At 34.7% G+C, this 27357-nt stretch overlaps 1 protein-coding gene across 1 annotated transcript in view; it reads right to left on the bottom strand.

Moving 5' to 3' along the window:
• The window catches only part of LOC124541936 (anoctamin-4-like), a 64915-nt gene that overhangs the window by 24000 nt on the left and 13558 nt on the right, over nucleotides 1-27357 (bottom strand). Inside the window, exons 2-8 of the mRNA XM_047119875.1 lie at nucleotides 7712-7978; nucleotides 6195-6319; nucleotides 5490-5633; nucleotides 3240-3395; nucleotides 2399-2584; nucleotides 1158-1292; nucleotides 298-474 (exon numbers count right to left, since the gene is read on the bottom strand). Coding sequence (XP_046975831.1) covers nucleotides 298-474; nucleotides 1158-1292; nucleotides 2399-2584; nucleotides 3240-3395; nucleotides 5490-5633; nucleotides 6195-6319; nucleotides 7712-7978 — 1190 coding nt within the window. The remainder of the gene's footprint in view (nucleotides 1-297; nucleotides 475-1157; nucleotides 1293-2398; nucleotides 2585-3239; nucleotides 3396-5489; nucleotides 5634-6194; nucleotides 6320-7711; nucleotides 7979-27357) is intronic.

Below are 27357 nucleotides of genomic sequence, written 5' to 3'. Positions count from 1 at the left end.
TGGTAAGTAGTCACCACCACCCATAGACAATGACGCTGTAAGAAATATTAACTATTCCTTACATCGTCAATGCGCAACCAACCTTGGGAACTAAGATGTTATGTCCCTTGTGCCTGTAGTTAAACTGGCTCACTCACCCTTCAAACCGAAACACGACAATACTGCGTACTGTTGTATAGCGGTAGAATATCCGATAAGTGGGTGGTACCTAGCCAGGAGGGCTTGCACAAAGCCCTACCACCAAGAAATTATTCTCATATTTACTTAATAATTATAACCTAAAGTTTCAGAACTCACCCACGCTCTAACCGAAATGGTGATGAATCTCTTCGTCGGTAATTTCATTCCAATCACTTCAGCGAGTCTCATTTCAGTCTTCCAGGGTATGTGGATCTTCAGGAACCAAGTCTTCCCGTCGAAGGACAGGCATTTGTTTTCTAATTCTAATTCCAATCCTTCCTTTACCAAATTTTCCTGGAAAAATATGGTGATAAAAGATCTCATTTTTACATATTTGAATTGGGATTGTAAATATGTTTTTGATGGAAAAAGTTACTGAGCTTCTTGTCGGTTCCAGTCACCGAAATGTCACGACTAAATATCTACATTTTGGCTTATAAATACTATCAAATCGTAAACATTTCTACATCGCTATGGCCAGAATTATAATAGTATTTATATAGCACTATGAAAAGGTTTATATAGCACTAATTCTAACGCGAATCGATACGGTGAGTTTCGTTTGTAAAACACGGAATCGAGTGTCGAGTGTACGTAAAATAAATACAAATATTGACAATCATAGGGGTAAAAGTGGCAATAGTAGTGGTGGCCGGTGTTTACGCAGCAAACATACGAGAAAGGAGGTAGTCCGATACGGACACTTCTAACATTATCAACATCTACCCGCAAACTTCAGTTTCGTGAACATGACATTCGTAGATATAATGTCGAAATATCGAGCTCCACCGAACAAAAATAAAAAACATGGTAAATATTAGGTAGTTAATAACTGTAATTGTAATATGAAGGTCTAAATGCCTGCTTACCTTAATTAAATATTTAATAAGTATAATTGACTGTCATTCCCTTACCCGAAAACTCACTTTAAGTAAATTCTTAAGTCTTAAAATTATATGTTATTTCTGTTAACGTACCTGAAAAGTTCTCCTATGATCTCTCTTCTTGGCTTCTGCTTCGGTCATGACCCCGAAGTCTTCTTCCTCGTATGCCAGGACCATATCTATGCGACGTCTCCCATCTCGGAACATGAGGGAATCGGGGTCCAAGCCCTAGAATGTATCATATATTGATTAATAGCTGAGAAAACTAAACTAAAGAAATAGAGAGGAATACATACAGAAATAAGGGGAAAACCTATATTATAGAAGGAAATACTAGGATGATTTATTGAGTAAAACAGTTGTACATTATTAAGTTCGTGTCATCTATTTTGTTTTATAAGTTGTTGATGTACTTGGTTGTAAGTGGAAACCTCCACCTTAATAGATATTAGTGCATAGAAATATTAATTAATATAGAAGGTGGATATGGTGGCAAGTGATTACCACTATAAATAGACATTGGTGGACGAATATGTGCTGCCAACGTTGGGAGCTAAGATGTTCTGTCCCTTGTGTTTGTCAATTCAAACGCGCACACAGCAATACTAATATTTGATAAGGGGCATAATAGACTAAGCCCCATTTGAACTGGAAGAACACATTACGCGTTTCTCTCACATGAAATGGGGGGTATGTGGGACTCTTCTATGTCCAAGCTGACTACTACTCCGGAGTAATTTAACGGGTGCTACGGGATCCACTTTAACAATCTTGGATTGACGGTTCCACTTAAGCCCTCCACCAAGTAAACAGCATTGATTACGAGTTCTACCAAAACGTCTGTGTATTTTTGATAGTTGTAAATATTCTTAAATACATAGGAAATGGAGATTACATTTTGATACTGATCAACATAGAACAACAATAACATCAGCCTGTAAATTTCCCATTACTGGGCTAAGGCCTCCTCTCCCGTTGAGGAGTTCGGAACAAATTCCACCACGCTGTTCCAATGGGGTAGGAAGGAATACAATTAATGTGCTAGAATTTGAAATTAGACGCATACAGGTTTCCTCACGATGTTTTTCTTCACCACCGAGCTCGAGATGAATTATAAACACAAATTAAGCACATAAATATTCAGTGGTGCTTGCCTGGGTTTGACCCCCAATCATCGGTTAAGATGCACGCGTTCTAACCACTGGGCCATCTCGGCTCTGATCTGACACTGATCAATATGACAATTTTTTTTATATATGTAGACGTAGGCAGGATGTTCCCAGTTTTTGCTTAAATTCTATTTATTTAATATGGAAAACACAATTGATATATACCTCAGCACTCGTTTCACCGATATTATCCTTTTCATTGTTATTATTTGGCTCAGAAGGGTTTTGGGTAAATGAATCGTGCGCAGAGCTGTGCGCAGTTGAGTTGTGCGCGGAATTATTCGGCACAGAGTTTGGAACAGAGGGTTTTCTCTCTTCTGGGTAATTCGAGTTTTGGCTGTTTGACGTTGACTGGAAATAAAAAAAGTAGTTTAAAGATTATTTACACGCAATAAAGCTTCGTTTTTCAAAATTGAGCCATTAAATCTTTTTAACCTAATTAATGTTTAGACGACCTCCGTGGTCGAGCAGTGTATACACCGGATTTCAGGGGTACGCCAGTCTGAGGCCACGGATTCGATTCCCACCCGCGTCGACACAGAAAAAAATCATTAGTTTTCTATGTTGTCTTGGGTCTGGATGTTTGTGGTGCCATCGTTACTACATATTTTTTATTAACAAGTGCTTTAGCTTCTTACATTGGGATCAGAGTAATGTATTTGATGTTGTCAAATATTTATTAATATTTATTTATGTGACTCTGACTCTGACTCACATGATCACAGATCTGAATGAATTTGATTCGAGTACGGGTCAGAGAGTATTAGATAAAATATTGGCCGAGTTGGGGATCTGGTCTTGCTGGTACTCAATCTCCAATTGAGTTAGATTGCCGTCCCAAAGAATTAGTGTACAATAAGTAAGTACTTTGTATTTGTTATTAAAAATCTCTGCAAGACTGAACTCCTTTAGTCCTTAATTATTGTAGTTAACATTAAAAAACAGTTCAACAATAAGTAAAGTATAAATTAAGTTTTACAAAATATATATAATAATTGTAACTTACCTGAAAGCTAGGTAACGGCGTGCCAGGTAAGGCGAGCGTTTCTCGCTTAATGAAAGCCCCGGCCGCGGACGTGACGTTTCTGACCAATCTCCAACTCATTCTAGCTTTTCGTTCTTCCGAACTGTCTCTAGATCTTAAGTCTTCTCTTAAATGTATCTGTAATTAAACAACGCGGTAAAGAAGTAACGAAAATTGATAATGTTTATTCTTGGTGGATTTGAATGTGAGTTCGTGCTTTTGATGATTTGAAGGGTTTGAAGGGTGAGTGAGCTGAGGCACAAGAGATATAGCATCTTAGTTCCCAATTTCTTACAGCGTCATTGTCTATGGGTGATGGTGACCATTTACCATCAGGTGTCCCTTGTGCCTGTAGTTACACTGGCTACTCACCCTTCAAACCGGAACACAACAATACTGCGTACTGTTGTTTAGAGGTAGAATATCTGATGAGTGGGTGGTACCTACCCAGGCGGGCTTGCACAAAGCCCTACCACCGAGTAAAAGATTTGTGAATGTTCAAAATGTGAAGTTTTTTTAAATACATATGTTGTTGTTAGAAAGCAATAGTAATAAATAGTACAAAACAAAATTTACTGTATTCAAGCACTTTTAAATCGTCATTTTAAGAACTATTTTAAGTGAAGCTATATAATATATACAAGTTAGTGTGCAATGAAAAATATAAAAATCGCTAGCGAATATAATAAATAAATAAACAGGAATTAAGTTAAACAAAGCACGGATCTTTATTGACCCTTAGATATAGAGGCAGACTGCTCTGTTGAAAGTGCACGGATAATATATTTGACCATGTGCTGTGCTGTTGTAATACCAATAGTTACATGAATGTCGTGTAAAATCTCCTTAGACATAATTCCCGGTCATCTCTACATAGCATAAAACGAAGTCGCTTTCTATGTCCCTATGTCCCTTTGTATGCTTAAATTAAAACTACCCAACGGATTTTGATGCGGTTTTTTTTAATAGATAGAGCGATTCGAGAGTAAGGTTTTTGTGTATAAAACATGTACAATATGGTAAAGAAACTAAAATTTTAGACGTATGTAATGTGATGTCGTAAATAAGTACATTCTGTAGTATATTTAGTATCAGTATTTCAGTATTGTACCCGTGCGAAGCCGAAGCGGGTCGCTAGTGTATATAATAAATTTATAGAACGATCACAAAACAATAATATGACTTTAAAATATTAAACCTGATTATTTGCCTTCTGAAATTGGACATTCTGAAAATAGTAATACAAGGTTATTATGATGAATATCATCACTATTCCACATACAGTTTTAATGGACGAGTAGTGTGTACATCGGTTTTTGCCACTCCGAGGTCCAGGGTTCGACTCGGCCGAGACGATGTAGAAAATTAATTAGTTTCCTATGTTGTCTTGGGTCTGGGTGTTTGTGGAATAATTTGACAGATTCTGGTCTAAGACCATCGACGACCTCCATGGACGGTTTTCATGGGTCCGAAGTCCCGGGTTCGATTCCCAGTCGAGTCGAAGAAAATGTTCATTAGTTTTGGTGTTTGTGGTGCCGTCGTTACTTCTGATTTTCCATATCACAAGTGCTTTAGCTACTTACATTGGGATCAGAGTCATGTATATGATGTTGTCCAATATTTATTTAATGATTTCGTTCATTTGAGTTTCCAATGAGATTTTAAATCATTTCTTAATGTTTTCCTATTGCTCTGTTGGTGTAAATTTATTTATATCAACTGCGCTGAGGACAAGGGCCTCAGGAGATCATGTAATAAAGTAATAACTTAACCCATAACAAATATACTTTTTATATAGGTTTGTTAGGTAGATAAGCTCGTTCGTTTTTATTTATATTTGAAACGGATTGATGAATGAATGAAATAGCTATCAACAAAAATATAACACCATTAATTTACATTCTAAATACAACAACAGCCTGTTAATTTCCCACTGCTGGGCTAAGGCAGGAGGCCTTCCCTCCCTTCGAGGAAAAGGTTCGGAACATATTCCACCACGCTGTTCCAATGCGGGATGGAATATACATGTGGCAGAATTTCTTTGCTTTCAAATGCAGTTTTCCTTCACCGCACGAGATGAATTATAAACACAAATTAAGCACATGAATATTCAGTGGTGCTTGCCTGGGTTTGAACTCGTACACATCGGTTAAGATGTACGCGTTCCAACCACTGGGCCTTCTTGGCTAATATCAATTAAGGCAAATTTAAGTGGAGCTACTGATAACGTACCTTATTAGCGGGACTCTCCATGATATCCGCAAGAGATGTTCCAAAGGCTGAATCTGGAGCGAGGCTGTCTGTTGATCTCCAAGCCGACCGGTCGGTTGGGGTGCTGGGTAACGCGGAGTCGTGGCTTTGGCGACGGGTACGTATCTAGACCAAATGGAATTGAAAATTGAAGTTTGGGCTATAGGCTTTTAAAGTCACCATGTATATTCAATATGTATTTAATTAATTTGACAAAAAAAGATCCGCTGAGTTTCTTTCACTGGTTTTTTGGTTCTTCTCAGTACAGGGTTTTGACGTATCGGTGGTAGTGTTTAATTTGGCCATCAATAAGTAATTTGAACCATTTGAACATGTACATGATTTAACGTGTATTTTTCTTAAGAAGCTTGCAGCGTCGTCATTTTTTTATATTTTCCAAATCTGTGGTATGGGGGGTTTTAGACCTCGTATGAAAAATATCATAATATCGGTACGGGACTTATTAGATCCCGTAACGTTTACGAAACTAGAACTCAATTTGATGTAATCGAATTTTATATCTTCAGTGCGGTACGTGGTCAGAGAGACCCCGTATTAAATGCGTATATAAATATATTCATCACTATTCTACAATATCTCAAATATATTACGGCCTCCTCTACGAGGCGTATTAGACCTCGCTCCGCATTCAACGTGTTAAGGAATTATTTCAAGGACATAGCTTACATGATCGTTGACAGCTTCATCAGATGTACTCAGCTCGGTTCTGGTGGTAGAGGAGGAACTGGCGATGTCGTTCCACGCGTTGTAGTTGGTTACGCCAGCTGTTGGCGGCTCTGAGCTGGTACCATCTGGAATTACAAAAGGAATACTGATGGCCGTGATGGAACGTAACAATGCAAATGGACCACTGCTGGGTTAAAGATTCCTCTGCCTTTGAGGAACTTTTGGAGCTCATTCCATCACACTGTTCCAATAGTTTGATGATGTGGATGTTTCCTCACGATATTTACCTTCACCGCTGAGCGCAATACGATATATTATCAAAGTAAATTAGGCACATGAATATTCAGTGATGCTTGTCAGTATTTGAACTTGCAATCATGAATTTAGATGTACGCGTTCTGACCACTGAACCATCTCTTTTATTAACGTGACGTGTGTGGCATTTTGATTGAGTTTAGTAGTGACGTTCTTGCATTTTTTATGGTATAGGTTGGCGAGCGAGCATATGGGCCACCTGATGGTAAGTGGTCACCATCACACTTAGACAATGACGCTGTAAGAAATATTAACTATTCCTTTCATCGTCAATGTACCACCAACCTTGAGAACTAAGATGCTATGTCCCTTGTGCCTGGTTACAGTTACACTGGCTCACTCACCCTTCAAACCGGAACACAACAATGCTGAGTACTGTTATTTGGCGGAAGAATATCTGATGAGTGGGTGGTACCTAGCCAGACGGGCTTGCACAAAGTCCGTTTTGCATGGGGCATTACGCAAGACGATTTAGAGAGAGGAGGGGTTGAACATGTTTTATGTTTTCTTGCAAGGGAGTGGGAAGATTCGATAGTTCTTTCATAAGATCAAAAAGTTAAAATTGTTTGAAAAGGTGCGAGAAACCGCGCCGTTGACGATGTTCACGTTGACGCTCTTGGAGCAGTAGTGCGAAAAGCTTCATCAAAAGCCTCAAACCTCGCGTTATTACCTCCATTATGAAAGGAGGGCTGGTTTGTTTTCCCAGAGAATCGGAATTGCAATTCAACGGGGAAATGCTGCTAGCATTCTTGCCACCATTGTACGCAGTCAAGATTTATACAGCAACTAGATTTAGTTCATATTTGTATATATTTAAGGAATTATCGACTTATCGACGGTTCGAAAACGCTTGATCGTAATGTTTACTTGAATAAAATTGATTTGATTTATCTAATCGTGGTTCAAAACCTAAAAGACACCAAAAAGAGCTGAGATCGTCCAGAGGTTAGAACGCGTGCATCTTAACCGTTGATTTCGTCTTCCAATCCAGGCAAACACCACTATATATGTATGCTTAATTTTTGTTTATAATGAAGTAAAACATCTTGAGGAAACCTGCATGTGTCTAATTTCATCTAAATTTTGCCATATTTGTATTTCACCAAATCACATTGAAACCCAAACACTCTTCTTAATAGGAGAGAAGGCCTCCAGTAATCGAAAACCTTACAGGCTGTTACTGGTCCAAAACCTCTCCTTACCATCTCTGCACTTTTCCCTCTTAGCTCGTCCACCGTCGTCGCTGTTCCTTCTAGAAGAGTTTTCGCTGTGACTGCCTTTTATATTTTCACTTTCAAAAGTAATTCGATCTAAGAGATTTTGCGTTGGCATCGAGCCAGCTGTTTGGCCGATTTTATGGCGGTTTCTGCTTAAGAGGTCGAACTGTTTAGGTGCTCTCTGATTGAGTTTCGATATAATTTTCTTGACTGTTATTTCTTCGGTTATTTCTTGGCCATTATCCATCTCTTCTGAAACGAATGGTGTTTTTTTTTTAAATGACTTTTAAGTTGTTTTAATCTATTTTAATATTATAAATGTGAAAGTAACTCTGTCTGACTGTCGCTCTTTCATGGATTTACCTAGTAATAGTAACTTGTAGGACACGTTAATTATCATTGTTTTGTTTTGTTGTTGTTTTGATTACGTTTGTAATCAATGTAACAGTAGTTATAATTAGTTACTTAATAATGTATTTTTATGTACTTTTTATTATTTTTATCGTGTCCTATTTAATCTTTTTTCTTTCTTTAAATTTAGTAAGAAACAAACTTGAACTCCAAGAAAGGATGTAAATTACTTTTTCAACCGACTTCCAAAAGGAAGAGGTTATCAATTCGTCTGTATTTTTTTTGTTACCTCATAACTTTTCACTGGGTGGACCGATTTTTTAAATTTTTTTTTTGTTTGAAAGGTAGTGCTTCCCGTGGGGTCCCATTTTTTTTATTTTTTTTTCCGATGATGGTATCCATGTGAAAACGACATAAGTCTTAAATTTGCATTATGTATATGCGCGACAAATAGGTGAATAACTGAAAATCACGTTAACCAATTTTGATAATTCTTTTTTTATTATAAAATATATACTTCAAGGGTAATTTGGTGAAAGTTTGGTAAGGTTCTGAGCACAGGATCCATGACAAAGTAACGGAACGGAAGGGAACGGAACAATTCTGAGGAGCACGTTAGCGATACTCGGTCGAATCTTTTATTTATAGGTTATTTGGATATTTGAGTCACCTTCCGTAATGTGGTTATGTTTATGTAATTATCATAGTCGAATATTATAATCAACTAGCTACCCACCCCGGCTTCGCACGGGTGCAATACTGATACTAAATAATAATTATTGTTATATTTGGAGTCGGTGTCAGCCAATAAAACCCTACAGTATATCTATCAAAAAACAATACGAGAATACTTTGACAAATATGTTTTTTACAAATTACCTTTTACACAATAATATACTGGATCAATCAAGGGGCTCGTATCGCTTCTTTCTTTTGATTGTTGGGGCAAGGGCACCGTGGCTGACACCGGCTCCAAATATACCAATAACTATAACTACATGATATAATCGTTAATCGACTTTTAAGTAGTCTAATATTTTTCATTTCATTTAACTTAGGAAGACTCTAAAAAATATGTTGAATACGCAATTATTTTTATTACTTTTTCGTGCATATTCATTTGTTTTAAAATAGTGTTTTGTTTGAAGTCGGTTTTTCTTTTTGTTAAAATTTTATTTATGCCAAATTCGTGACAACTAACCCCAAAAACGTGAGTGAAGCCGCGGACTACAGTTAGTTTATTATAAAAACATCGTTTAAAAATTATTCATAAAAAAAATTAACGGTCCAACGAATATCTGTAATATTTGAATATATTAGTAATTGTAACTTTATTGTCTGTGGGCGGTGGTGACCACTTACCATGAGGTCCATTTCCCCCCTAACGACATCATAAAAGAACACATCATTATCTCCCACCATAGATATACAAATGAATTCCCACTGTGGCCGAAATCGCGCGCATAGCTTGTAAGATATTAATGTTTATAAAACATATAACTTATATATGTAATAATGTTGCTACCCGCGACTGTACTCGCCTTTTTAGTCGTCAGCTGTTAAACATATAAAAGTAGCCTGTGTCTTTTAGTGGAGTTAAAACTATGTATCATATATATATTGTAGGAATATGGGAGGGTAGTAGTGGGAGGAAGTGTATTTAAAGGAGGGTGGACGGTAGACAGTCCTCTTTCTGCTATCGTGTGTTCGATCGATTGGTGTCATAGTGTGTTATTTTTTTGTAATCCATTGCGATTAAGTTTCTTAGTGTCTTGTTGCTAGGGTTAGTTTAGAATTAAATTAGGAGAATTGTTGTTACATAAAATAATTAGTAAAAATTGTCAAATAGTTTGTGATTTTGTAAAATTGATTAAATTTATTATCTAGTTTTCTGTAATTTTGTTTTTTAAAAAAAATCCCTTCTGATCTGGTTTCTAAGAATATTTATATAATACTATCGACTCGCCCCAGCTTCGCACGGGTGCAATACTGATACTAAATATAATACAGAATTTGTTTATTTACGACGTCATATTACAAACTTCTAAAATTGTCAGTGTTTCTTTATTATATTATTCATGTATTATATACAAAAACCATACTCTCGAATCTCACTCTATCTATTAAAAAAACCGCATCAAAATCAAATCGGTAATTTTAAAGATCTAAGCATACATAGGGACAGACAGCGGTAAGCGACTTTGTTTTATACTGTGTAGTGATGAAAATTTGAATGAATGTAAACGGCGGCCTTATCGTAAAACAGCGATCTCTTCCAGGCAACCCTTGTGTAGAGGGTTAAAACTAGAGGGAAGGGGTACAATTATTTTAATAAATAATATACTGAAAATAAAATATAATAATACACAATACACATTTAATTTATAAACATAAATGAATTAACAAACAAATAAATTAATCTATACATACAATAAAATTGTAGTGTCTGTTTGTAATGTAAAATAACCGCTTTTTACCTTAATGTATATGTATGTATACACGGTACATATACCAAAATATTATTATTTTTTAAATATTTGTCTGTATGTATGTATGTTTGTTCCGGCTTATCTCTAGAACGGCTGGATATATTTTGACGGGACTTTCACTGGCAGATAGCTGATGTAATAAGTAGTAACTTAGGCTACAATAACTTTTTTTGTTAAACTCTAATTCGTATGAAGCTATAAGCAGCTAGTTTTTATGTAAACGACTCGTATTATGTACACCTGAATACTTTTATTTTTGAATTATGTAAAGTACAAGTAACAGCCTGTGAATTTCCCACTGCTGGGATAAGGCCTCCTCTTCCATTAAGCAGAGGGTTTGGAACATATTGCACCACGCTGTTCCAATGCGGTTTGGTGGAATTAGACACATGCAGGTTTCCTCACGATGTTTTCCTTCACCGCCGAGCACGAAATGAATTATAAACACAAATTAAGCACATATATATATAGTGGTGCTTGCCTGGGTTTGAACCCGTAACCCGTCTCGGTTAAGATGCACGCGTTCTAACCACTGCGCCATTTCGGCTGTAATTGTCATAGCTAATAAACAAATGTTATTAAAGATTTTGAATTAACATGGTTACTTTTATTATTAAAGTTATTAATTCCGGGATATTTACGATGTTTTTTATTTTCTTACGGTGGAGCTCGATATTTACGTGTACGAATGTCTTGTTCACGAGACTCAGAGCTCCACCGAACAATAATAAATAGAACATAATAAATATCACAAAATTAATAACTTTAATGTTATTAAATTTCAAAAGTTTGTCCAAGTCAGAAACTCACTTTCGCAATTAAATTATGATAAATACAAGCGGAGTAGGGTTATTCGGATTGTGTTATATTAATAGGGCATTTGAAATGATGGGTTGGGGCATATTGACCGATGTCACAACGCCCAATCAATACTGGACATCGCCATAACAGCTTTCAATGTTTATGTCATTTTATCAATGCGTATGGCTGGTCTGGCTTTCCATTTATCGTGTGAAACGATTTAGGGGATCGACCAAGTCTTATTATTTCTTCTAAGGAGGTGGGAAAGAGTTTCTAATATCTATACATATAATAAAATTTAAATCTGTTTGTAGTATTAAAATAGCCCTTTTTTACTCAATGCATTTGTATGTATACACGGTACATATACCAAAATAACATTTTTTATAATTTTTGTCGGTGTGTCTGTTTAGGCTAATGTCTGGAACGGCTAGACCGATTTTGACGGGACTTTCACTGGCAGATAACTGATGTAATAGGGAGTAACTTAGGCTACAATATGTATTTTTTTGTTATATACAAATGCGTAAAAGGTCGCGGGCACAGCTAGTCTTAAGTAAGATAAAAAGTAAAAATATTAATTTTTATTTAGAACCTTATATATTACAAATAAACATAAGACAAAATTGTTACTTTGAAATATAAATATTAATAATGTATTTTTTAGATTCTTATGTAATAAATATTGAACAAGACGGAGGGGGTCGAACTATTATTATTTTTTAATATTATAACGATGACGACCTCCGTTGTCGAGTGGCATTTACACCGGTTTTCATGGGTACGCCAACCCGAGACCCCGGGTTCGATTCCCGGCCGAGTCGATGTAGGTTACCATTACTTTTCTATGTTGTCTTGTGTCTGTGTGTCTGTGGTGCCGTCGTTACTTCTGATCTTCCATAACACAAGTGCTTTAGCTACTTACATTGGGATCAGAGTCATGTATGTGATGTTGTCTCTTATTTATTTATCTATTTATTTATATATGTGAAAGTAGCTCTGCCTGTCTGTCGCTCTTTCACGACCAACACTAACCGAATTCGATGAAATTCGGTATGAAGCGAATAAAGTAAGAGCTGAGATGGCCCAGTGGTTAGAACGCGTGCATCTTAACCGATGATTGCGAGTTCAAACCCAGGCAAGCATCACTATATATATGTGCTTAATTTGGGTTTTTTCTAATTCATCTCGTGCTCGGCGGTGAAGGAAAACATCGTGAGGAAACCTGCATGTGCAAGGCCTCCTTAGCCTAGCAGTGGGAAATTTACAGGCTGTTACTTTACTTTACGGTATGAATCAATTCAAACTCCAAGAAAGGACATAGGCTACTTTTTTGGCCAAGCACATGACACACACACACTCTTAAACGTGAACGAAGCCTCCACTATTCGTAGTGATTGTTTCCGAAAGTGGCAATGATCATGGGTATCATTGGCCTCTTCACACAATCAGATTACATTCACCCTCTATATAATAAAAAATCATAATATTTATACAATGAGCACATAACAATAGCATTCTTGCATATTATTTATAAAACAAAGTGGTTTACCGCTGTTTGTCTCTCTGTATGCTTAGATCTTTGAAATAATACTATATGATAGCTTGTACAAAAGAAGTAAGTATAAGCTTATAACGCCAATTTTTAAACTTCTTAAAGTCAATAAATCCTTCTCGGGGCAAGGTTTTATAATAAAATTCCGCAGACATTTTTAACTGTGCCGTTTCATAAATTCAAATCATTTGTAAAAAGTACATTGGTAGCGAAGGCATATTATTCAATACAAGATTATACAGACGATAAAAAAGCGTGGAGTTTATACCTGTTGACTTCCAGGCAGGATATATTACATACATATATAATTGTATTTAATTAACAAGAGTTTGTTTTTTAAATGTTGAAAAAGAGTAACTACTGTGTTTTTTGCCGGTTCTTCTCGGTAGAATCAACTTTCCGAACCGGTGGTAGCTTAACTTAATTGTTAAATGACGATTCAAAAGTGCTTGTAAAAGCTTAATTGAATAAAGTATATTTTGATTTGTTTTTATTTGAACACAACTTATCAAATCAAAATTTACTTTATTTTAGCAGGCTTTTACAACTTTTGAATCGTTATTTTACAGAGCTGTATTATGATGTTACAATTTTTCGAAAGCCTTTTCCAAAACCTAACACTTCGAAACACATCGTACAAATCTCATCAAAATAGTTTTTTATAGTATCCCTTAAGTTATTTCACCGTTTAAATAGGAGTTTCTGAACTTGTGATAAAGTGTTGACTCTCATAAACGAGTATAATAATTAAAGCATCATCATTATCATCATTACATAGTATATAAATAAAAATTTTAACAAAAAGAAAAACCGACTTCAAACAAAACACGATTTTAAAACAAATGAATATGCACGAAAAAGTAATAAAAATAATTGCGTATTCAACATATTTTTTAGAGTCTTCCTAAGTTAAATGAAATTAAAAATATTAGACTACTTAAAAGTCGATTAACGATTATATCATGTAGTTATAGTTATTGGTATATTTGGAGCCGGTGTCAGCCACGGTGCCCTTGCCCCAACAATCAAAAGAAAGAAGCGATACGAGCCCCTTGATTGATCCAGTATATTATTGTGTAAAAGGTAATTTGTAAAAAACATATTTGTCAAAGTATTCTCGTATTGTTTTTTGATAGATATACTGTAGGGTTTTATTGGCTGACACCGACTCCAAATATAACAATAATTATAACTACATGATATAATCGTTAATCGACTTTTAAGTAGTCTAATATTTTTCATTTCATTTAACTTAGGAAGACTCTAAAAAATATGTTGAATACGCAATTATTTTTATTACTTTTTCGTGCATATTCATTTGTTTTAAAATCGTGTTTTGTTTGAAGTCGGTTTTTCTTTTTGTTAAAATTTTTATTAATTTTTTGATTTTAAGTGAAGCTGATGTTGACTAACTAATTTTTTTTAATATGGATAGATTAAGCGTTCCGTTTATATGAGTCAGAAACTACTTCGAGGACAATTTCAAAGGAAACTTGCGAATAAAGCAAAAATAGACATTCGAAAATGCGGATTTAATACGTCACGCGGCGTAAACTACAAGGATCGCTCGAAAGAGCTGTAATCGAACTCAGCAAAAAAACTTTGAAAAAGACCAACTATATTTCGTACATCATATGACATCACATCACATACATAAAATTTGATTAAAGATAGTAAGAAATTCTGCCCCATATCGCACCCTAACTGCGAGCCGTATAGGAGTTCCATTACTACATAGTATATAAAAATTTTAACAAATAGAAAAACCGACTTCAAACAAAACACTATTTTAAAACAAATGAATATGCACGAAAAAGTAATAAAAATAATTGCGTATTCAACATATTTTTTAGAGTCTTCCTAAGTTAAATGAAATGAAAAATATTAGACTACTTAAAAGTCGATTTACGATTATATAATGTTGTTATAGTTATTGGTATATTTGGAGCCGGTGTCAGCCACGGTGCCCTTGCCCCAACAATCAAAAGAAAGAAGCGATACGAGCCCCTTGATTGATCCAGTATATTATTGTGTAAAAGGTAATTTGTAAAAAACATATTTGTTAAAGTATTCTCGTATTGTTTTTTGATAGATATACTGTAAGGTTTTATTGGCTGACACCGACTCCAAATATAACAATAATTATAACTACATGATATAATCGTTAATCGACTTTTAAGTAGTCTAATATTTTTCATTTCATTTAACTTAGGAAGACTCTAAAAAATATGTTGAATACCCAATTATTTTTATTACTTTTTCGTGCACATTCATTTGTTTTAAAATAGTGTTTTGTTTGAAGTCGGTTTTTCTTTTTGGTAAAATTTTTATTTATTTTTCAACCGACTTCCAAAAGGAGGAGGTTTTCAATTCGTCTGTATTATTTTTTTTTTTTTTTTTATGTTTGTTACCTCATAACTTTTCACTGGGTGGACCGATTTTGATAATTTTTTTTTGTTTGAAAGGTAGTGCTTCCCGTGGGGTCCCATTTTTTTTTTATTTTTTTCCGATGATGGTATCCATATGAAAACGACATAAGTCTTAAATTTGCATTATGTATATGCGGGACAAATAGGTGAATAACTGAAAATTACGTTAACCAATTTTGATAATTCTTTTTTTATTATAAAATATATACTTCAAGGGTAATTTGGTGAAAGTTTGGTAAGGTTCTGAGCACAGGATCCATGACAAAGTAACGGAACGGAAGGGAACGGAACAATTCTGAGGAGCACGTAAGCGATACTCAGTCGAATCTTTTATTTATAGGTTATTTGGATATTTGAGTCACCTTCCGTAATGTGGTTATGTTTATGTAATTATCATTGTCGAATATTATAATCAACTAGCTACCCACCCCGACTTCGCACGGGTGCAATACTGATACAAAATATACTACAGATTTTGTTTATATACGACATCACATCGCAAACTTCTAAAATTATCAGTGTTTCTTTACAAAATTGTTCATGTATTATATACACAAACCTTCCCCTTGAATCACACTATCTTTTAAAAAAAACCGCATCAAAATCCGTTGCGTAGATTTAAAGATATAGGGACAGAGAAAGCGACTTTGTTTTATACTATGTAGTGATGGAACTCCTATACGGCTCGCAGTTAAGGTGCGATATGGGGCAGAATTTCTTACTATCTTTAATCAAATTTTGTGTATGTGATGTGATGTCATATGATGTACGAAATATAGTTGGTCTTTTTCAAAGTTTTTTTGCTGAGTTCGATTACAGCTCTTTCGAGGGATCCTTGTAGTTTACGCCGCGTGACGTATTAAATCCGGATTTTCGAAAGTCTATTTTTGCTTTATTCGCAAGTTTCCTGTGAAATTGTCCTCGAAGTAGTTTCTGACTCATATAAATGGAACGCTTAATCTATCTATATTAAAAAAAATAGTTAGTCAACATCAGCTTCACTTAAAATCAAAAAATAAATAAAAATTTTAACAAAAAGAAAAACCGACTTCAAACAAAACACTATTTTAAAACAAATGAATATGCACGAAAAAGTAATAAAAATAATTGCGTATTCAACATATTTTTTAGAGTCTTCCTAAGTTAAATGAAATGAAAAATATTAGACTACTTAAAAGTCGATTTACGATTATATCATGTAGTTATAATTATTGTTATATTTGGAGTCGGTGTCAGCCAATAAAACCCTACAGTATATCTATCAAAAAACAATACGAGAATACTTTAACAAATATGTTTTTTACAAATTACCTTTTACACAATAATATACTGGATCAATCAAGGGGCTCGTATCGCTTCTTTCTTTTGATTGTTGGGGCAAGGGCACCGTGGCTGACACCGGCTCCAAATATACCAATAACTATAACAACATTATATAATCGTAAATCGACTTTTAAGTAGTCTAATATTTTTCATTTCATTTAACTTAGGAAGACTCTAAAAAATATGTTGAATACGCAATTATTTTTATTACTTTTTCGTGCATATTCATTTGTTTTAAAATAGTGTTTTGTTTGAAGTCGGTTTTTCTTTTTGTTAAAATTTTTATTTTTCACTGCACTGCTCCACTACGCACTGATCATTTATTTATTTATTAAGTTTCTCCAACGAAGGCTACACTGTGACGAGTACGTCACATTGTACACTAATGTGCTCCCTAAATTATTATAGGAGACCTCATCAAACACATTAAATATTGATTAATCTAAATTGAAACAAAAATACATATTACATAATAACGACAACATGTACATCACATCACATCATCAGCCCATTTTTGTCCACTGCTGGACATAGGCCTCTCCAAGTGCACGCCACTGTGGTCTTTCTCCGGCTACTCGCATCCAGCTCCTGCCTGCCGCCTTGCGTATATCGTCACTCCACCGTGCCTGAGGACGTCCTACACTACGTTTGCCAAGACATGTAATGTACATAATGGTTGTTTAACACGATGTTATGTCTATCTATACTTCAAATTTAGAATTGCAAGGCACAGCATACAATTTAATATTAAACAAAATAATAAAAAAATTAACAAAAACGTATATTACATGTTTATAAATATTATTATTATTATTATGTAAATGGGTCGATCACATAATCCGATGCATATGAGTTTGTGATAATATTATGATCAGTGATAAGTTAAGATTAAGATCAATACGTATACATGTAGAGTTTGTTCCAATTACAAAAACAAATAAACAATATTTGACATGGGAATGATTAGACATTGGGGATCTTGAATAATCCACATACCATATTAATTACGGATTTGTGATAAAATGGCGTTTTGAAAAACGACTAAGCTGTTATCGGAGCTTTGGTAATTAAATTAAATATTTAATTAGTTATGTTATGAATTGTATTGTTTTATTTATATATTTTTTGTTTATTAATGAATAATTATTAGAAAACATAAATCTAAGTATATATACATAAAATAAAAAATATTATAAAAAGAGTAATTATTGAGGTTCAAGCTGGTTCGTCTTAGTAGAATCTACTTTCCGTACCGATGATAGCTTCACTTAATATAGTTGTTAAATGACGATTCAAAAGTGCTTGCATAATTCTACTTGAATAAAGTTTATTTGAATTTTGATTGTCTTTATTTCTACTTTGATTGGACTAATCTGTACTTAATAAAAACGCACAGCCTAAACATGGACTCTAACAACGTAATATTGCACAGGCTTTGTTATATAACGATATTAAGCAGGAGGAAAGGATTATATCAACTCGTCATGGGTTTAATGGGGGAAACTTTATGTGGAAATTTATCATTTTCCCTATTAGAAATGAGGAAATCGGTGTTAGAGCATCTGCTTATGAGTAAAATATCGTTGTTTCAGGGTAATTTATGATTTAAGAGGGTAAAATAGGGGATGATAGTTTGTATGGATATTCCTTGTTACAAATTTTGTGTGACGTGATCGAGGTTATAAAGTTATGGGCATTGCAGGAAAATTGTATAGAATTTATCAACATTATTGTAGCCCAAATGTAATTTACAACCAGTTCTGTGCCCAATGGTTGCCTGGAAGAAATCGCTGTTGTAGCGATAAGACTGCCTGTTGCATTAATACAACTTTAAACGTTAATCCTTAGGTATAATGTAACTTTAAGTGTTGTTTCAATAAAGAATAAGTAAATAAACAAATTAACCACGCTGAATTTTCAATAATATTTCCAGTTAGCTGTGCCTGCGACACGCTGTACACGTTTGAATTAAACAAAAAAGAATATTATTGATTTTAAGTGAAGCTGATGTTGACTAACTATTTTTTTTTAATATGGATAGATTAAGCGTTCCGTTTATATGAGTCAGAAACTACTTCGAGGACAATTTCAAAGGAAACTTGCGAATAAAGCAAAAATAGACTTTCGAAAATGCGGATTTAATACGTCACGCGGCGTAAACTACAAGGATCCCTCGAAAGAGCTGTAATCGAACTCAGCAAAAAAACTTTGAAAAAGACCAACTATATTTCGTACATCATATGACATCACATCACATACACAAAATTTGATTAAAGATAGTAAGAAATTCTGCCCCATATCTAACTGCGAGCCGTATAGGAGTTCCATCACTACATAGTATTAAACAATATATCTCTGATAGATATTGTCCCTATATCTTTAAATCTGCGCAACGGATTTTGATGCGGTTTTTTTTAAAAGATAGATTGATTCAAGGGGAAGGTTTGTGTATATAATACATGAACAATATAGTAAAGAAACACTGATAATTTTAGAAGTTTGCGATGTGATGTCGTAAATAAACAAATTCTGTAGTATATTTAGTATCAGTATTGCACCCGTGCGAAGCCGGGGTGGGTAGCTAGTTGATTATAATATTCGACTATGATAATTACATAAACATAACCACATTACGGAAGGTGACTCAAATATCCAAATAACCTATAAATAAAAGATTCGACTGAGTATCGCTAACGTGCTCCTCAGAATCGTTCCGTTCCCTTCCGTTCCGTTACTTTGTCATGGATCCTGTGCTCAGAACCTTACCAAACTTTCACCAAATTACTCTTGAAGTATATATTTTATAATAAAAAAAGAATTATCAAAATTGGTTAACGTGATTTTCAGTTATTCACCTATTTGTCGCACATATACATAATGCAAATTTAAGACTGATGTCGATTTCATATGGATACCATCATCGGAAAAAATTAAAAAAAAATGGGACCCCACGGGAAGCACTACCTTTCAAATAAAAAAAAAATTATCAAAATCGGTCCACCCAGTGAAAAGTTATGAGGTAACAAACATAAAAAAAAAAATAAAAAAAAATAAATAAAAAAAAAACAATACAGACGAATTGATAACCTCCTCCTTTTGGAAGTCGGTTGAAAACAAAGTCGCTTTCTCTGTCCCTATATCTTTAAATCTACGCAACGGATTTTGATGCGGCTTTTTTTTAAAGATAGTGTGATTCAAGGGGAAGGTTTGTGTATATAATACATGAACAATATAGTAAAGAAACACTGATAATTTTAGAAGTTTGCGATGTGATGTCGAAAATAAACAAACTCTGTAGTATATTTAGTATCAGTATTGAACCCGTGCGAAGCCGGGGTGGGTAGCTAGTTGATTATAATATTCGACAACGATAATTACATAAACATAACCACATTACGGAAGGTGACTCAAATATCCATATAAATAAAAGATTCGACTGAATATCGCTAACGTGCTCCTCAGAATTGTTCCGTTCCCTTCCGTTCCGCTACTTTGTCATGGATCCTGTGCTCAGAACCTTACCAAACTTTCACCAAATTACACTTGAAGTATATATTTTATAATAAAAAAAGAATTATCAAAATTGGTTAACGTGATTTTCAGTTATTCACCTATTTGTCGCGCATATACATAATGCAAATTTAAGACTTATGTCGTTTTCATATGGATACCATCATCGGAAAAAAATAAAAAAAAAATGGGACCCACGGGAAGCACTACCTTTCAAACAAAAAAAAAATTATCAAAATCGGTCCACCCAGTGAAAAGTTATGAGGTAACAAACATAAAAAAAAAAAAAAAAAAAAATACAGACGAATTGATAACCTCCTCCTTTTGGAAGTCGGTTGAAAACAAAGTAGCTTACCGCTGTCTGCTCTATGTATGCTTAGATCTTTAGAATTACGCAACGGATTTCGATGCGGTTTTATAAATAGATAGTTTGATTCAAGAGGAAGGTTTTTATGTATAATATATGCACAATATAGTAGAGACACACTAATTATTTTAGAGGTTTCAAAGTGATGTCGTATATAAACAGCATTGCACCTGTGCAAAGCCGGGGCAGGTCACTAGTTATTAATCAAAAATATTGTATTTCTGAAGTATATACAGTCGGGGTAAGAAAAGATTCGTCACCTTAAGATCTATTTTCGTGTGCTCAGTATGAGCGATAATCTGCTTCACCGATCGAGAATGACATATTGCATCGCAATGATTTGATGTTTAGATTCAAAAAGGTCTAAGAGCTTAAGACTTGATAAAGGAAATGCATTTGAAAACTGACGAAGGTTTTCTTACTCGGACTGTATATGCGACAATCTGCTATGCGTGAAAAGTTTACATAATAATTAATATTCGTGACCAATTCTGTATCGGTATGAAATGTATTATATAACTTTGTTATCAGCGAATAATGGCTCAGTGGTTAGAACTCCTGCCATCTTGACCAAAGATTACAGGTTCAAAGTGCATTAAATTATCTTGTGCTTCATGACAGTTTCATGCTTAGCGTTGAAGTTATTGCCGTGAGGAAACCTGCATGTCTTTAATTATAATCTATCATATGTATTACAAACGGTACCCTCGCTCAACAATGCAACTGTTATAAATTGTTACCTAATTCTAATTTGTACTTTCTCAGATTTATTGTCAGGGATATATTATGAAAAGGAAATGAAACTATTTAACCCTGATGATGGTGGTAATTCCTACTTTCTAGATATCAAATACATTGATGTTCTTCTCCTGGCTGATTCATCCATGATCATCCTCGAAAAATCAGGGTAAAAGAGTTCCATTCTAGGTTCTACCGAGAAGAACCGACAAGAAACTCATTACTTCGCCAATCTTTTCCACCATGCCAATAAAAGTTCGTCAATAATGAACAATTACATTTATTTATATATTCGAATATGTGCCGAAGCTTCTCCTCAAAGGAAGAGGAGGACTTAGCCCAGCAGTGGGAAATTTGCAGCTTGCTGTTGTGTCTATGCAATGATTGTCATCGTTTCTTTCAGAGACTACTAACTTACAGACTCCAAAATAATTCAGAAAATCTCACGACGAAACCACTTAACTGCTAATGAATCAAGGGATCATAAGCCAAGATAACAGAACCTATGTACTAGAATAACATATACATATTGTAATGATATAGAATTTTATATGAATCATTTGAAATTGTAAAATACAATGTAATTTTATATAAATGTTAAGAACGTCTATCAAAGAAAGAGCCACAGGACGACAATCGATAAAACATCATTAATTCAAGCGCCCCGCGTGTATCCATGTTGCTACTTTCACACGGACAACATATTATATAGATAAATATATTTATATCTTATATGTTAATATAATGTTTATACAAAAGAATTAAAAAAATATTCCATCAATGCTGATTTACATACTATTAATACAAGAAATAAGAATAAACTTGTAACCTCCAGTTTTCGTTTGCATACGGTAAATAGAACGTTTTTGAGCAATGGTATACGCATATATAATAAGATACCGGAAAATATAATCAATTTACCATTCTCAAAATTTAAAAAGATTATTAAGACTAAATTAATAAATAAATCATATTATTCATTAAAAGAGTACTTTTTAGAAAGAAATGCCTGGAGTTAGGCTCGGGGTCCATCAAAGGACACTAATTACTGTAAATAACAGCATTGTAAATCTGTTTATTTGAAAAGAGCGACTATGCGAGTTTCTTGCCGTTTCTTCTCGCTAGAAGCTGCTTTCCGAAACGGTGGCAGTATTTAATTATTATTGTCGATTCAAAAACGCTTCATTGTGAACTTTACTTGAATAATTGATTTGATTTGATTTGTTAAAAGTTTAAGTCGATTTTCATGCCCAGTAATTACGAGATGAGATGGCCCAGTTAACCGATGATTGCGGGTTCAAAGCAAGGCAAGCTACTTATTCATGTGCTTAATTTGTGTTTATAATTCATCTCGTGCTCGGCGGTGACGGAAAACTTCGCGAGGATTTCTGCATGTGTAATTTCATAGAAATTCGGCCACATGTTTTTCTACCAAACCAAACCTTCTCCTCATAAGGGAGAAGAGGCGTTAGCCCAGCAGTGGGAAATTTACAGGCTGTTAATGATGATGAATTGGAAAACCGCGAGTAACAACTACATATTTACCGATAATTGTTTCGTCAACGTTCAAAAACCCATCTTTTTGCAAATCCATAGTGAATACCATAGACTAATCAAGCTCTCGACCAATGAGATCGCGTCAATTCGCTGTCAAATTGTTTATTTGGCTTTTCTCCTCTTATGGTTGACATAGAGTATATTTATAGTATAGGTTTATTTTACAACTAGGAATCGCCCGCGGTTTCGCTCGAGTTTTTGAGTGTTAATTGTCATGTTATAGGCAAAAAAAATCGCCTATGTCCTTTCTCGGGGTATCATTAATGTATATGTATATATTTGTAAGCTTTTACAAGCTCTTTTGAATCGTCATTTAACAATTAAGTGAAACTACCACCGGTACGGAAAGTAGATTCTAGCGAGCAGAACCGGAAAGAAACTCAGTAGTTACTCTTTTTCAACATTTAATAAATACAATCATATTAGTTGAATATGATGATCATTAATTTAAGTTCAACCATTTTCCAACCCTATTTTATCCCTTTAGGGGTGGTATTTATCAATATCCTTTCTTAGCGGATGCCTACGTCATAACACCTAACTGCGTGCCAAATTTCAGCCCGATCTGTCCAGTGGTTTGGGCTGAGTGTTAGGGATTAAGTGAGTCAGTCAGTCACCTTTGAATAATTTAATTCTCACTGAAATTTAAAAATATCTTTCATTTTTAATAAATAATATTGAAAGAAAGCAACTTAGGTTTCAACCCACGACTGTGGTGGCTTTTTGTATTAAATTGTTCATTTTTTTTCCGTTAAACTAATTTTATGCTTCCCTAACAAAGTGTTGCATAGCTTTGTCTAATGTGCCGACGTAGTCGCTGCGAAAAACGAGATTTCGAAGCGAACGCTGCCAAAACAAACACGATATATACAAACATACATACACACACACTTTGTATTAGAGATCTTCGTAATGGCTACGTAAAAGTGATACATATATATATTTAAGCAGATTCACAAGCGAGCTGAGATGGCCCAGTGGTTAGAATGCGTGCATCTTAACCGATGATTGCGGGTTCAAACCCAGACAAGCACCACTATATATACGTGCGTAATTTGTGTTTATAATTCATCTCGTGCTCGGCGGTGAAGGAAAACATCGTGAGGAAACCTGCATGTGTCTAATTTCATCGAAACTCGTGGAAACATCGTGGAATGCACATGTGGCAGACATGTGCATTCCACGAACCCGCATTGGAACAGCGTTGTGGAATATGTTCCAAACCCTCTCCTTAATGGAAGAGGAGGCCTTACCTCAGCAGTGGGAAATGTCCAGGCCGTTACTTTACTTTATTACACAAAAAGTATTTTTATTTTTCAATAACAGTAAACAAATTACGGCTGCTTTTATTTTACTTAATAGGCTTTCGACTGATTTTAAAAATCCATTTTACATTATTTAGTAGAGGTTAACAAACCCAGTAAAAGTTGTTTTTTTTATTTCCAGTACATGGTTGCCGGAAAATATCATATTAAAAATTCCATATTTAAACAGCGCGTGAAAACGCTACTTGGACAATAGGGCGCTGTAATGGGGTCGGTGACGTCACTTGCCTGTATTTTAATATGTGGTACAGTCAGAGTAAGAAAACGCTCGTCAGTTTTGAAATTAATTCCTTTATCGTCTTAAACTCTTTATACCTTTTGAACCTAAACATTAAATCATTGCGGCGCAATATGTCATTCTTAATCGGTGAGGTACCTTACCGTTCGTACTGAGCACACGAAAATAGATCTTAAGGTTATATCGTTTACAATAACTGAAACTTTATTTTTCGCATTTTCAAATAGCCTATTGTCAAAAAGCATTACTAATTATCATCCAAAAAACCTACAATATATCTGTACTATAATATAAACTATCTGTCGTATACGCCTTGGTCATGCATGTACTCCCATACAACAACAACAACTTACAACAGCCTGTAAAGTCCCACTGCTGTGCTAAAGGCCTCCTCTCCCTTTTGAGGAGAATGTATGGAACATATTCCACCACGCTGTTCCAATGCGGATTGATGGAATACACATATCGCAGAATTTCTATGATATTTGTCACATGCAGGTTTCCTCGCGATGTTTTCCTTCACCGCTGAGCACGAGATGAATGATTATAAAGACTGTGCTTGCCTGGCTTTGAACCCGCAATCACATTCTCCCTCCTAAAGTCCCTCGTCCTATTAACGTTGAATGTTTGTTAATGTTTGTGTTTAGTCCATTTTGTAAATTTCTATGTAAATATATTGAACTTATTTAGACTAAGCTGTAAATTATTTTGTGATTTTTGGTATGCATTTTAATAGTAGTCGCATTATTTTATTATTTTTTTATGTAATTATTATTGTTGTGTTGTTTTAGGTTAGGGGTCTCCAATTCGTCTAGTGCTATTATGCCTTCAAAATTGATTTGAGCATGCAATCTCGACCTCACCGATCAATCTCCATCGTGTTTTCTCCATCGCACGTGACAATCTGTGCCGTTTTGGCACAAATAAAAGCCACAAAAACAGAAATTACTATAATATAGCAAAAAAATAATACGAGAATACTTTTACAAACAGACAGATTATAAAAAAAATTAATAACGTTAAATGCTTCAATACATACAAGTATGAACTAAAACTAGTTACTGTATAAATCTTGACCGCGTGCAATGGTGGCAAGAATGCTAACAGCATTTCCCCGTTGAATCGCAATTCCGATCCTCTGGGTAAACGAACCAGCCCTCCTGTCACCAGTGGAGACAATGTTTGTTGAAGCTTTTTGTACCATTACTCCAAGGGCCAAGTACTACGACAGCAAATATTGTATTACAATTTGAAAGGTGAGTTATTGTAACTACGGGCATGGATAGGGCATCGTAAAGGCCTGAATGGCATTTTATGATTTAGGGCATAGGCATTCGGAGCAGCACAGAGGCCCACAAGAGATGAAAAGTGCGATGAGTTAAAAAAAATATTTATGTGTGTGCAGATATATTACAATAAAAATAGAATCAATAATCTAATTAAAAATAGAGGGAAATCTGATTAGAATAGATACATACGATACACTTGTATCTAGTATATGTATAATTTTAAAGTCTATGTATCGATTTTTAATTTACAAAGTAATATTTCCAAAAAATCCATTGATGGAAATGATTAGTGTCAGAACTTTTGTTGGGTCATGATCAGTTATTTCCTATAGGGCCAATATTAATAGGCGTTGATGATCTTACCATCAGCTAACCTAATTTCCAGTCTGCTAACCTTCACGTCATCAGTATCTTTATAAACAATAAAAAATAAATAAATATTTGACAACATCCCATACGTGACCCAATGTAAGTAGCTAAAGCACTTGTGTTAGGGAAAATCAGAAGTAACGACGGCGCCACAAACACACACCAAGACAACATAGTAAACTAATGAACTTTTTCTACATCGACTCGATCGAGAATCGAACCTGAGACTTCGAAGTGGAGTGTCCATGAAAAGTGGTGTACATACAACTTGACCACGGTTTTCAATGATTTTTATCACTTAAGACGTTTTAGAAATTCGTGATAGTGATATAAGTTTTGTAACAAACAGACATACCGATTATATATTGATAACCTGAGCGAGTGAACGGATTATACACAAAACCAATCAGAAGTCTAATCTAGCGGCCGACTGGTCACGCAAGCTTCAACTTAAACTGTTACGTGTGGGGTTACCATAAATAACTATGTCAGGACACATATATAACAACGTAGTATTACTTTTACTTGTTGACTTCCAAGATATATAACGTACATATATAATTGTATTTAACTAACATGAGTGTATTTTTAAATGTTGATAATGAGTAACTACTGAGTTTCTTTCCGGTTTTTCCTGGTAGAATCTACTTTCCGAACCGGTGGTAGCTTCACTTAATTGTTAAATGACAATTCAAAAGTGCTTGGAAATAGTATATTTTGGTAATTTTGATTGTTATTTATGTATATTATTTACTTGGCATTAAAGAATTAGTTTCTTGCGTTTTATATTACATAACGGATTTTGATGCGGTTTTTGTTAATAGAAAGATTGATTCGAGAAGAAGGTTTTTGTATATAATACATGGACAATATAGTAAAAGTAAAGTAACAGCCTGTAAATTTGCCACTGCTAGGATAAGGCCTCCTTTTCCATTAAGGAGAGGGTTTGGAACATATTCCACCACGCTGTTCCAATGCGGGTTTTTGGAATGCACATGTGGCAGAATTTCGATGAAATTAGACACATGCAGGTTTCCTCACGATGTTTTCTTTCACCGCCGAGCACGAGATGAATTATAAACACAAATTAAGCACATATATACAGTGGTGCTTACCGGGGTTTGAACCCGAAATCATCGGTTAAAAAGCACGTGTTCTAACCACTGGGCCATCTCTTTCTTTTTTCTCATACTTAGTTAATCAATAGTTCAATTTATTCTAATACTAAAATGCGAAAGTTTTCGTTTGTTACACTATTCCCTCTTAACTGAAAACTTCATGGAATTTTCC

The sequence above is a fragment of the Vanessa cardui genome, chromosome 29, assembly GCF_905220365.1.
Source record: "Vanessa cardui chromosome 29, ilVanCard2.1, whole genome shotgun sequence".
Classification (NCBI taxonomy): domain Eukaryota; kingdom Metazoa; phylum Arthropoda; class Insecta; order Lepidoptera; family Nymphalidae; genus Vanessa; species Vanessa cardui.
The sequence above is the reverse complement of the archived record's forward strand: the minus strand, read 5'-3'. Positions and strand labels throughout refer to the sequence as shown.